The sequence below is a fragment of the Wyeomyia smithii genome, chromosome 2, assembly GCF_029784165.1.
Source record: "Wyeomyia smithii strain HCP4-BCI-WySm-NY-G18 chromosome 2, ASM2978416v1, whole genome shotgun sequence".
Lineage (NCBI taxonomy): Eukaryota > Metazoa > Arthropoda > Insecta > Diptera > Culicidae > Wyeomyia > Wyeomyia smithii.
Genome location: NC_073695.1, coordinates 11,584,198 through 11,597,546, shown reverse-complemented (window position 1 = coordinate 11,597,546; position 13,349 = coordinate 11,584,198). Strand labels below are relative to the sequence as shown.

Genomic DNA, 13,349 nt, shown 5'->3' with positions numbered 1-13,349 from the left:
TTTCAATAATAATTATTATTATTCAAAAATAGGTTCATTAAGCAAACAGTATGAGCAGTAGGGGAAGCGAAAAACAAACGGACTGGAAATATGATACAGATTTGGAAAAATATACCGCATCCCGACGGGACGATTGCGGGTTCATGTCCCGTCAGGCTGCGGTATATTTTTCCATATCTGTATCATATTTCCAGTTCGCTTATTTTTCGCTCTCCCTACTGCTCATACTGTCTGCTTAATGAATTTGTGTGTTAACGGGTGAAAGCCGTAGTTAAAAATAGAAATTCAGTTCGAAAAATATTTAAAAATAATTTCACGAAGATTTCTGTTAATGATGTAATAAAAAAAAACTTTAAATAATCCCGTCCCGTCGGGATGCGGTATATTTTGCCAAATCTGTATCATATTTCCAGTTCGCTTATTTTTCGCTTTCCCTACTGCACATACTATCTGCTTAATGAACTTTAAATAATGACTGACAAAAAATCTAAAAAGGCTTCAATAATTCTGGAAAAAAATCCATTGCAAATACAGGACTGAACGGAAAATAATCCAAAAAAGGTACCAATATAAGTTGCAGAGGATTTAAAATATATCTCAAAAAAATTTAAACATTTGAATTTCGAAGTAGTTACAGACAGGCTTGTTTTTCTCCTCAATATGTGGAAAGAGCAAGTAAATATTCACCGGTCACGTCTTGCCCAACATGAGCGCTGCGTATAAATTTTTTTTGTACCAAACTTCTTTATTCAACTTTGTGCTGTGTTTCTTTACTGCTTACACCACAGTTAAACAAGAGTGGTGAATAACTCTTATGAGAACACACAGAAGTACACCGCGGTACGCACTGCTTAGATAAATTCGATAGCATTTGAAGAGCAAACATACGTGACGGGCGGTTGGATTTATTTTTGTTTTCAGTTTTTTGATGCAAAGCAAACATCGCAATCTACTTTCCAACCCAGATGCCTCCCCTTATTTGATATATGCTTGAGAAACACTAAGTAAAAGCACTGCAGTGAGCTCTGTTGTGTAGTTTGTTATCTCTCTAGGAAAATATTATTTTTTTTCCAAGCAACTCATATACACACGATTCGCTGCTCTCTTCAAGCAAGTGCGTCGCTCTTCCCACCAGTGTGAGAGCAGTTATTTTCGCAGTGAATGATATTCTCCTTCACGCTAGGGACTCAAAACAAAACGAAAACACAACTATTAGCAAATTTAGAAGTAAATTTAAAATAATCTCAGAATCATAAAATAAATCAAAAATATTTCTTTGTTCCAAAAATTATCAAATCTAAAACGTCTTGAAAAATGATTCAAACATATTTTATGTAAGAAAGCACAATCTTTCGAATTGAGCCAAAATTTTTAAGAAAGGTGTGTGAATACATGTTCAAAAATTTATTTTTCTGTAAAAAATCCAATATGGCGACCGAACTTAATACGGCGACCACCAACCAGGAAAACCAGATGTGCAGATTTGTCTGCGAAACGCAGATTTTTAGGGTCTGTGTGCAGATTTTCATTGTTTCGCAGATATTTGCAGATTTTCCATAGGTTCCGCAGATTTTTGTCAGAGTCTCCTTATATTTGCGCAGATTTTATCAAAATGTGTGCAGATTTTTGCAGACTTTTGCCTGCGCGAGCGAAATTTTTTTCCATCACAGATAGATTTTTTCAGATTTCAAGCAGATTTTTCCGGTTTTTCGAGCAGTTGCAGACAATTTTCAAAAACATCTGGCATCTCTGCCACCAACTTCGATGTTTTCAAAAGAAGGCCCTATCTTTCCTCTTTCCGATGTTGCGGCTAGATTCACTTCATAAACAAACATCAAGAAGTACAGTATAATTTTGGCGAGCTGAGCTTGGGTGAAAAACGAAGGGACAGAAAAAAGTTTTAGTTCCCGGTTACCAAGGAGCCCATCAATTTGATTACCCAAACGCTGTTTCATCATTCAATCAACCTGGGCAAAATTATTTGAAATTAATTATAATAAGGTCAAAGTAATGAAAAATTGCTTTGAAATAACTCGAATATTATACTTGAATAATTGTAAAAACCTAATACGTGAAGGCAACAAGGTGAAATCAACAAATATTTAAAAACAAGTTCATAAAAACTTTGAAAATATTCAGAAAATTACTAAAATTGCAAGGAGTGCATACCTTTTGTTTAAAATTGGTTCAACATTAGCTTTTTATCAGTGTATAAATAAAAAGCTGCTGAAAAATTATCTTTAAACTTTTTAAATACATTTCATAGCCAAATGTATGAGAAATATAACAATAACAAAATGTTTGAGAAATATTTCGATTTGAACTTAATTTAAATGGTTTAAATATGCTTCAATAATTTGAAAAATGTTCAAAAATGACTTAATTATACTGAACTAGCCTTAATTATACTAAACTAGCCCGAAAAAAATATTTGAATATTATTAAATGATAAATGATATTGAATAGGATATGTAAGAAGACCAAGTCCACAGACCGAAACGTCGGACATGGAACATAGTAGTGTTTAGATCCACTGTTATTTCCCTAAAGGTTATTTTTTACCTTTTAAATTGTGTTTAGATTTGATCTTAAACCAAAATTCCAAAAATGCTGTAAACAATTCAATTATAAGCCCTGGACCGAATCGAAAATGATCCAGAAAAGATTCAACAATAAAGCAGCTAAAATTTTACAACAACATCAAAAAAATTTTAAAAAATATAGCGATATCAAAATATTTCAATTTAAAATTTATTAAAAATTATTTATAAACGCTTGAAAATAATTTAAAAGACTTGATAATTCTAAAGTAGTTATAACAAAACAATTCCAGAAATAATTTGAAAAAACAAAAATGGTTTCAGTTTCGAAAATGATCAAAATCAAAAATGGCTGTAGGAAGACCAAGTCTACAGGCCGAAACGTCGGACATGAAACATAGTAGCGTTTTCATCCACCGTTAGAACTAATAGGCCGTATTTTTTATTTTTAATCTTTTAAGATTTGTTTAGACTTAGTCTTAGCAAAAAAAATTGTAAGAACTCCAAAAATGCTATTAAAAATTCAATCAGATGTCCTGGACTGAATCGAAAATGATTCAAAGGTGATTCAAATACAGTGCCTCTACAATTATGGGTTGAGTGTCTGTTTCTGTGTCCTGATGTGCACTTTCGATCAAAATTTAGTTTCACTACTGCTGATGAATGAATACATAGCAAACGACACACTTATGGGTCACTTATGGCATTCAAGATCAATTGGTCTATAAAATCGTCAGAATCCATTACAAAAGTTATTTTATTGTTGTAAAAGCTTGATGATAAGTTATTTTACCCAGTCGTGATGCATTATCTACAAAAGTAATAAAAATATGGACTGACCCACAATTGTGCACCGCAAAATGTTACATTATTGCAATTATGTATCACTTCGCCTAATGCACCAAACAGAATTGTAACTAAATGGTTGAAAATGTATTAAAAAGGGCCATTGTGGAATATTCGATTTTCACAGAAATCATCAGAAATGATTGCCCAATATTGATGAAACAATAAACCAAAGTAAATCAAGGTTATCAATAGTGACTCAAAATTGAGCAGAATACTATAATTACGACTCTATGTTAACCAAAAGCTGACACAACAATGAAATAAAAAAGACCTAAAGTAACACGAAAATGATATAAGAAACTGAACAACATAACGACGGTCATAACGGAATTATTGTCAATTTTGAACATCAAAAATACTTCATTTTCTCTAGTTTGTTCTTCGTTTGCACTAATTTTGAGATAAATTAGTTGATATGAAAAAGAATGTTTATCGCATTCTTTGTTTATGATAACATTGGAATTGTAAAATACGATTGTTGTATTCTTCATCTCAATTTTCGTCAGATTTTCGGCTGGAAACAAAAAAATTTACTTTATTTCATTCAAACTTTCTCTGTTTCCTAGATGAACTTCACAATATCAATTCCTTCGAATTGGATCTCGTAGAATTCTACTCGTTTGATAGAACCACTGACGTCACAGAACTTGAATAGATTTCTCATGTTTTTTTTTTTTTTCAAACCAATTGCATGAAATGAATAAAATTTCATTTCACAAATAACTGCCATAAAATACATCAGTTCTTCCACCGGGAACGATACCATCTTTCGGTACGCTTGTCAGCCAAAAAGCAAACCGACTATTACCAACATTTTTATTCGGTTCTTGCCATCAGAAAAATTACCGAAATCGGAAAACCATGTCTAATCGCTCGGTTTTGATGGACTGACTGGTTTTTGTCGTGTCTTTTTGCTACGCTTTGCTGCGTGCGCGCGGGCAATTCCCGCCGAAAGATATGCTCTAAAATTCCGCATTTACTAGCCATTCGGCAATCTCACCGACGGCCGCAACAACAAGCCTAGACAAACTAGGGCGACTAACTAGTGGCTTCCCAGTTTTGCTCGCGGATGAGCCCAAACATACACACACAAAAAAAGAAGGAAGTGAAATCCTAGAGCAGAATAATAGTTCCAGCCGAGCGCGGCCAAGAAAAACAACTGGCTGCTTTTGCAGTTGCCTAACCAACGGTCGATTCCGCCGGCTGACCAGAAGGGGTCAATGAATTTATCTATTTTCATTTCTCACGAAAATCTTCCGAACCCCGGGCGGAGTGGACCGGTAAGGAAGGACATCTCATTTGTGATTTATTTATTTAGCGGCGGCCGCGGAACTCGGCGGCACAGGGAAAAAGGATTAGAAAAAGGACACCGCGAAAGGTAAAAAGACGCTCGCGCTCATCGCATCGCGGCTGGCATTATCTCTCCTTCTCTCCTGAAGAAGGAAGAAATGTCACCGTAATTTATTGCTTTTCGCTTGATTTGCATCGGACTCCTTTGGGTTTCCTTCAGCCTTACCTTACAATGTTGCTGTCCATCGTTGGCAGTTGATGGTCAGTTTTAATAATGATTTGAAGTGTGAGGAAGGATTGGCGAGAGAAATAAAGAAAAAAGTGGATTTCGGTGCACCGAAGGGATACGCGAACGCTGTGCGATAGGTGAGCTATAATTGATTCATCTGTCATTGCGCCGATGGAAACCGGTTCCGCTGGGCCTGTTGATCTTTTGTCGGAATGCCTCCGTGCAACCGGCTGGCGGCTGCTGCTGGTGTGGAAAAAATGCCTCCGCTGGCTACCGGTTGATGATGAGCTTGACTTGGATTTAATTGAGACAAGCGTGAAAAAGAGGATGTCCATTTCCGTTGGGATGAATAAATCCGGGAGCCAGCGAATGTGCTCTTTTGACAGGCTTGCTGCGCATAATGGATGGGTTCGTATCAGGCGAACGAGTCTCTCGATTTAGCTTGATCTGCTCGAGTCCCACAATCTACTAGGTGATGTTGATTAATTGTGCAAATTTTCATAGCATACACAGTTCCACCGGAATCCTAGCCCTCTCACTGGATCATCAATCTGCAACCCCTTTATTGCAGAATCTTTGCGTATGTTTATTCAAATTCCTCGGATCTTTTGGCAGATGCCCAATCCTTCGGGTTGAATCGAAAATTCCTACCCTTTCTTTCACCCACAAACCATCATCTGCCTACATCCGGCGCGGATAAACAAAAACCCCTTTTGCTGCTTACATCAACAACAGCAACAGTCTGCAGCCGGCGGAGGTGGGCAGCTGCGGTCACTGTTTATTGAAATTTTTGTGCAACAATTCGACATGTCATTCAATATTAACCAAATATGGTTGCCACATCCACCCGCAACGCATCCCATTGCTCTACTAGGGCACATGCCGGATCGATCGGAAATCGAATTGTTAGCCATTCATCATGTGTGCGCCTGCAGTCAAGCTGCAGCCTCCTCCTCCAGATGCCACACTGTTAGGCAAACAACAATGTTGCCAAAAGTCCCGACCGACAGGGACCTCCTTTTACCCTTTTGTAACCGGAGATAGCGTAAACAGTCCAATTGTTGATCCGGTGACCCTGAACCGGTAAGCTGCTGAAAATTTTTGATGACTCAATACAGCCAAATTTGGTGTAACACGTGTCTGATTGGTGCAACATTGATCCACTCGTCCGTTTCTGTTCGGTCGGATAGAAGAAGCGAACAAGGGGAAGCTTAGCTTTAATCCTTTCCATTGTGTCCGGTTTTTTCAGTATGATTTTGGGTTCTCCTAGTTGCTTTCGCACAAACACGATGAATGACACCGGGACGACCAGACAGGCTATCAACCCGAACTGGGAGAGAAGGATCAATGGAAGCAGCCAGAAAAGGGATCAGTTCCGAAGAATGGAGTGTTTCACAATATAAGGGTTAATTATTGAATAACTTCGAATCTTTGCCACTCCAACCGAACAGATTTTCGATTCACGCTTCGGTAATAGGGTTGTAAGGTGGCGAGGCAGATGCAAGCAAAGCGAGATTTTCGAATTTTTTTTTCGAAAATCCTTTCAATCTGAATGTTTACTTTGTGAACTGAGCACAAGGTGCAAATAAGCATGTGTGCGGTTGTTGGACTTTTGTCGAGAGCTAATCTTTACCTGGGAACCCAGCGGCAATCCTTTTATCCGAACCGCTCGCTTGACGCTGCTGACGGAGGGCGCATTTTATCTCCCGAAAGGATTTCTGCACTACAGAAGCTGTTAAGGTAAATATTTGAAGAACTTACCGCGTGCTGGTTGCGTCCAGTGTGTTCGCAGAATAAGGTATTAGAAAACCAGAATCGTAACTGGAGTGAAGCGAAGAAAAAAATTGGATAGGAAGAACGAGAATCCATCCCATTTACATAAACACACATAGTTAAACAGGTTTCTCTTCGTCAGCATGCGGCAACTCGCTTCGCTCTCAACTGCCGACGGTCATCTCGGCTACATCCCGGAAAGGTGCCGCTTCCGGGATGCCTATCGGCCTTTAACTTCATAAAATTTTACATTCCGTTCTCTACATCCGTTTTTTTTTTTCTCTTTTTCCCGTGCCGCTCAGCATGGGTTGTCGAAATTTTCTCGACCGTGAGCAATTTTCCACCTCCGTTAACTTGGCCCCATCCATCCATCCAGCCATCGGAACTCGACGGGAAATGAGGAAATCATTTATTCATAGGATGACCTTTCTTTGGCTTGGTTCGTTTGCCGGGGCGAAATTCTATCCTTTCCTTTTCTCGTTAGTGTGCTAAGGAACAGAAACAAAAAAAAAAGAAATCAAACAGGATATCGACATTTCGCTGGGCCGACGGAGAAAATCTGCTACCTAGCGGGAAAAAGGCTCGCGGTTTCAAATAAAAGGATCATCGACTGGCTGCAATATTGGAGCCCCGAACAGCGCGGGATGTATCATCTTTCGAGCAGTGTAATCCTTCGCCGGTGACGGCCTTGAAACGGCTGAGTTAAAACTCTTCTCGTCGCAGCGAGCAAGATTATCATTATGGGAAAAAGTTAAATCGCCTTGGGGGTTCGTTCGAGAAGCTGTTGTTTTACACTGGAGAAATCAAATTTTAATGGAAGGATCCACAAATCCGCGCCCAATCTGTTAGGAGGTTGCGTTCTGTGGACGGTGTTTGCTGGGGGGCGAATCGGTGTGAAACTTAGTGCAGTGCAGTTTCTAAACGACTCAGGATTGATAATTCTTCAAGGCATTTCTTAACTTTTCACTATGAAGAGCTGATCAGATTTCTAAAATCTATGCTTGCTGTTAAATAACCAGTAGGACGGTAACGACAGACCAAAAGCGAGCGACAGAAAAAGTGAAGGAACGGCCAGAAGCTCGATTAATATTTTCGGCTGAGCTGCTTCGAGCTGTTTTTCGCATGCATTATAGATTTCGTTCAATCTGCCAAACAGCTTGTTGTAGCCTTTTAAACAGGATGTAGAATGTGGCTAAGAATTGGCTCTTCCCCTTCCTCAACAGTGATGATGGTGGCGTTTAATGTGAGGTTTTAACTGTTCAGATCGAAAATGTTATGCTAGAAATTCTGATGCCGTTCGATAGTTAGATATTTTTTCTATTTTTTTATATTCCAACTTATTTAAAAGTGGAGTCCGAAGAATAAAAGGGGTAAACTAAGTTTAAATGTACATTTTCTGAAATAAAAAAAAAAATATATTACCACCTAAATTATGACCAATGTTAGGTTTCAACTTTCTAGTTATGAGCAAAGATTTCTGTTTCCGTTCAAATGTCGATGTTTTACTGATGACTCGACTCACACGAAAGTGAAGTCTCAGAAGTAAACATAAAATGTGCATATCACTCTAAAGTTTTTTTACGTAGCGCGTGAAAAACGCGTAAATTCCTAAGTCCGCGTGAAAAAAACGCGTTATTTCTAATTCCGCGCAAAAAGGTCACGTAAAAAACTTGAGTCTTTATTACGCAGGAGTATTGTAGCGCGTAGAAGAACACATCATAATTTCGAAACCCGCGTAAAGCCGTGTGTCTTACAAGTAAACATGAAATGTGACTTTGTACTTGTGAATACATAGTGCATAAAAAAAACAAGTGAATTCCGAAATCCGTATTAAAAACACTTGATTTCTGACATCTTAAATCCACGTAAAAAAATCGCGTAAATTTCGGAATTTGTGTAAATTCTCAAATCGACGTAAAAAAGCCGCGTAAAAAAAACTTAACTCTCACGAGAATGATATCTCAGAAGTAAACAAAAAATGTGTCACATGGCGTAAAAAACCGCATGAATTCCGAAATCTGTGTAAAAACTGCGTAATAATTCCAAAATCCGCGTAAAAAACCGCGTAATTCTGGAATATGAAATCCACGTAAAAAAACAATTTACATAAAAGTGATGTCCCCGAAGTAAACATTAATTATTTTTCACGCGTAAATTCCGAAAGCCGTGTAAAAAAACTACCTGATAATTCCGCAATCAGCGTAAAAACCGCATAACTTCTTAAATCAAAAACCCACGTAAAACCCACGCAAATTTCGAAAACCGCGTAAACTTTGAAAACCGCATAACAAGGCCGCGTAAAAAAAACTTCACTTACACGAAAGTGATGCCTCAGAAGTAAACATAAAATGTGTCTTTTCTACGCACAAACCGCCGTAATTCAAAAATCAAACAACAAAAATTACGTGAAAATTCCGAAATCCGCATAAAAAGGCCGCGTAAAAAAACTTTACTCACACGAAAGGGATGTCTCAGAAGTAAACACAAAATGTGTTTTTTTCACTCGGTAATACGCAGCGCTCAAGAGAACCGTATGGATTACGGAAGCCGTGTGAAAAAACAAAGCCACGTAAAATGACCAGGTTAAAAACTCACATAATAGTGATGTCTCAGAAGTAAACAAAAAAGTGTTTTTTTTACGCGGTAATGTGCAGCGCGTCAAAAAAGGCGTAATTTACGAAATCTGTGTAAAAATTCTGAAACTCAATTCACACGAAATTGTTTGAAAAAGTGTTTCATGTTTCAGAAGTAAACATAAATTGTGTCTTTTTACGCGGGAATACGAAGCGCACAAAATAAACCGTATTAATTCCGAAATCCGTATAAAAACACGTATGTTTCGAAAACTGAAATCCAAATAAAAAATCGTGTAAATTTCGAAATCCACGCTCAAGAAAACCGCGTAAACTCTGAAATCCATGCCAAAGGCCGCGTAAAAAAGCGTAACTTTCACGAAAGTAATGTCTCAAAAGTAAACATAAATTTTATTTACGCGGGAATACGCAGCGCTCGGGAAAACCTCGTAAATCTCGAAATCCGCGTAAAAAAAACACCTAATAATTTCGAAATTTGCGTAAAAATCCGCGTAAAAAGGCTTCGGAAAAAATTCATTTCACACCAAAGTCTCAGAAGTACAGTCATACCTCGATATAAGGTAACCTCGATATAACGTAACTTTTACCTCGATATAACGAAACTTTTATCAATTTCCCAAAGTTGAAGTACAACAATTATTTTTGAGGTGTATAATGTTCCGAATAAATGTTTTAAGTAAGTTTTGAAACCAATAAGTACCGTAAAATGGGGTAAAATTGACATTCATTTTTTCAATGTTTTGTGACGTGGTCTTAAAGGGATATTAGAAGGGTTTATGTATACTTTTAGGTGAAGGGAAATAAGTTTTTGTGCACTTTTGAGTAACCATAAAGAATTTTGCATCAATAACAGTAAAAAAAAATTTCGTGCTTCGATATAACGTAACGAAAATAAAAATAAAGTTGCCTTATATCGAGGTATGACTGTAAACATAAAAAGTGTCTTTTTACGGGAAGAACCGTAGCGCGTAAAAAAAACTACGTAAATTCAGAAATCCGTGTAAAAACTACGTGATAATTTCGAATCTTCGTGAAAAATCATGTAAATTTTTAAATCAAATCCACATAAAAAACCATGTAAATTTGAAAACCCTCGTAAAAGAATACCGTAAAAGAACTTAACCCACACGAAAGTGATGTCTCAGAAGTAATCATAAAATGTGTCTATTTTCACGTGAGAATACACAAATTCTTAAATCTGGATTCCGCATTAAAATTCTCGTAAATTTCGGAACTCGCGTGAAAAAACCGCGTAAGTTCTGAAATCCGCATAACAAGGCCGCGTAAAAGAAAACTTGACTCACATGAAAGTGATGTCTCAGAAGTAAACACAATATGTGTTGTTTTTTACTCGGGTAGCGTAAAAAACGCGTGAATTCTTAAATCCGGCTGAAAATCTCGCAATCGCCGAAATCCGCCTAGGAAAACCGCGTTAATTCCCAGAATTCCATTAAAAACGCTTGAAAACCCGCTTTAAAACAGACCTTAGTGTACTGTTTTATTACTGCTCCGAACTTCGAGTTTAGGATCAAACTAAGTTTATGTAGAAAACAATATATTTTTATTCTTATTTCAGTCATTGAAACTCCAGAATATTAACTTTAATTTAAAAATTTCGTCTTCTCGGCTTTTGAAATTATGATGAAAATTTCAGGAAACAGAATTTTAAAAAATTTAAATGCATGCCAATACTGATACTAGATATTGGGTGATATTTCGTCGTCGCTCATATTTTCTAAAAACCGAAAGCCCCCATCTTAAATTTTTAAAGCTAAATTCCGATCTCTGGGCCTCATCTCGATTCTGGGAATACCAATATTGGGTGTTCGACATTTGGGGCTGATTTTTTCAGAAACCGGAAGGCGCCATTTTGCTATTCAAAATGATGTCTGTGGTCGATTTAAGGCCTATGGATATCGTTCCGGGTTTCCAAATATTCATATTGGATGGTTTTTGACCTTGTTTTCAGCTCAGCTTGGTCAAAATCTGTGCTCAGAACGAGGCTCGAACTTTAACAATAATACAACAGTAAACATCATAAAGTTATTACTTTGGTGGTCGCGTAACTAATTTTATAACCGATCGCAGCAAAAAAAAGGAAATCTGTGAAAAACTAACTGAGTCGCAAGCATATGAAATTGGACAGAACAGTTTGTATGCTACAATTTTAAATTTTTATTTTACATCCCCTCTCAGAATCATTCCGAAAGACATAGTTCTACCTCGAAATATTGATTAAAAAACATATTTTGATTTTAAAAAAATATTTCAAACTTTCTCTTCAAACTTCTCAAAAACTTTTTTTCATTTTATAAAACATTTTCAACGTGAATTAGTGTACCGACTTCATACATATAAAGGCCTTTGTCCAGACCTATATTATATTCTTTTTATAACCACGCGAAAGATTTTTCATATAATCTATTGTAAAAGCCCACAACAAATCTTCTGATGAAGATACATTTTTCAAAGCTTCTATTGCTGTCATACAATCGAAAAGTAATACCAAACTCTCTGAATGCCTCCCGATATTTCGAGCTGATTCCACTTTTCACTGAACTTCACTCCTGATGGATATACATAATGAAAATCCAAAATCACAATGACTTATCATAACTCGTACATAACAAACAGTGGTTTGGAGCCACTTTTCCAGTTTGCTGTAAAATATAACGATTGGACAATGAATTATGGATGACAGACACGAAAAGTATGAATTTTATCCGAATTTTCGTACTTTTCAGATGCGCTATACAGTAATGCGAATTATCTACCGAAGCTAGTTTTCATGATTAAATGTGTAGTAAAGCAATTTCGGAGTCATTTTTTTTCGTGAAAAAAAGTTCAAGTATGACTGGTAAGTTTTAAACTTTTTCTCTCAAATTCAAATCTTCCGGTTCTAGATCAATTAATCGATTTTAAAATTCTCTAAAAGTTAGTTCTTTATCTAGACTTTTCGGAAAAAAAATACAGAAATGATTTGTACATAATTTTCAATGCTCTCGTGAAAAATCCGTTGTGATGCAGGTTTGTATTTGTCTTGAATAACGTTCAAGTCAATCAGTTTTATCAAAATCCGTTATCAAATGCACCAATTTACAAAGTCCCATTTCAAGGATTTATAGCATAGAGGATCATACAAATTTTAAGACATATATGGGAAATAAGGCAGAGCTACTTGTGGAATAGGTTATGTTTTCCATCAGTTCCAACTATTGTATGTCTTCATTAGCCATTAAATGAGCCGTTTTAATGGAAATAAAAGACACGTAATTGGTATTAAACAAATTGATAGATATTATGAGAGTTATCCTATCATAAATCAACAATTTAAGTGTAGTAAGCAAGAGAGCTTCATACCAATTTGAACGGGTGGAATCGCAGGTTGAGATTAACTCTCTTGAGATTAACTGTTCCATCCACTGATATTTCCTGAAACTACTTAGTTTTGACAGTTTTTGTTTTCTATCACATCATCAACTTTATTTCAAAGCTGTCCCATCCATCAAAACTACTCGATATGATTCCAACACAAATTTCTGCTTTATTTCATCTCTTCCCAAAAAAAACGAAACGCATTTCGATCAATCTGCACTGAAAAAAAAAACAATGCACGTTACCAAAAAAAACAAACGTGAACAGTTTGCCCAGCGACGCTTCGGTACGTTTCGTCCTCCGGCGCTGGCGGTACCGACGTGGACGATGACACTTTCCTGGAGAACATCTTCCATCTACAGTCGGTGGAAAAGATCAAAAACTCACACCGCTTCCTCAAGTTGACAAGTATGTACCGTTAAACCATTTAACCAACCAACTAGGGAATCCACAAGAAAAAATAAACACTCCCAACACACACACACACGAGAGCTATCCGATCTCACACAATTCACAATCACCGATCTCGGGCTTGATTTGTGGTGGATAACTTTTTGTGGATGCATAAATCGAGGTTCGAAAATTAATTACATGTTTCAATTTTCGGTTGCTTCCTTACTGCACTAACAATAAAGGGTTCTGTGGGAAACTTTCCAGCCGAAATGTTGACCCCTATAATGCACGAAACCCTATGCACCC

The 13,349-nt window shown here is 37.0% G+C and overlaps 1 protein-coding gene across 2 annotated transcripts in view; it reads left to right on the top strand.

The window, feature by feature from the left end:
- The window catches only part of LOC129720952 (ecdysone-induced protein 74EF-like), a 92,519-nt gene that overhangs the window by 43,826 nt on the left and 35,344 nt on the right, over positions 1 to 13,349 (top strand). The window contains exon 3 of one of the 2 annotated variants that reach the window (XM_055672913.1): positions 12,918 to 13,058. The exons of the other annotated variant lie outside the window; for it this stretch is intronic. Within the exon in view, the coding sequence (XP_055528888.1) occupies positions 12,918 to 13,058 (141 nt within the window). The remainder of the gene's footprint in view (positions 1 to 12,917; positions 13,059 to 13,349) is intronic. 2 annotated transcript variants of the gene reach the window in all.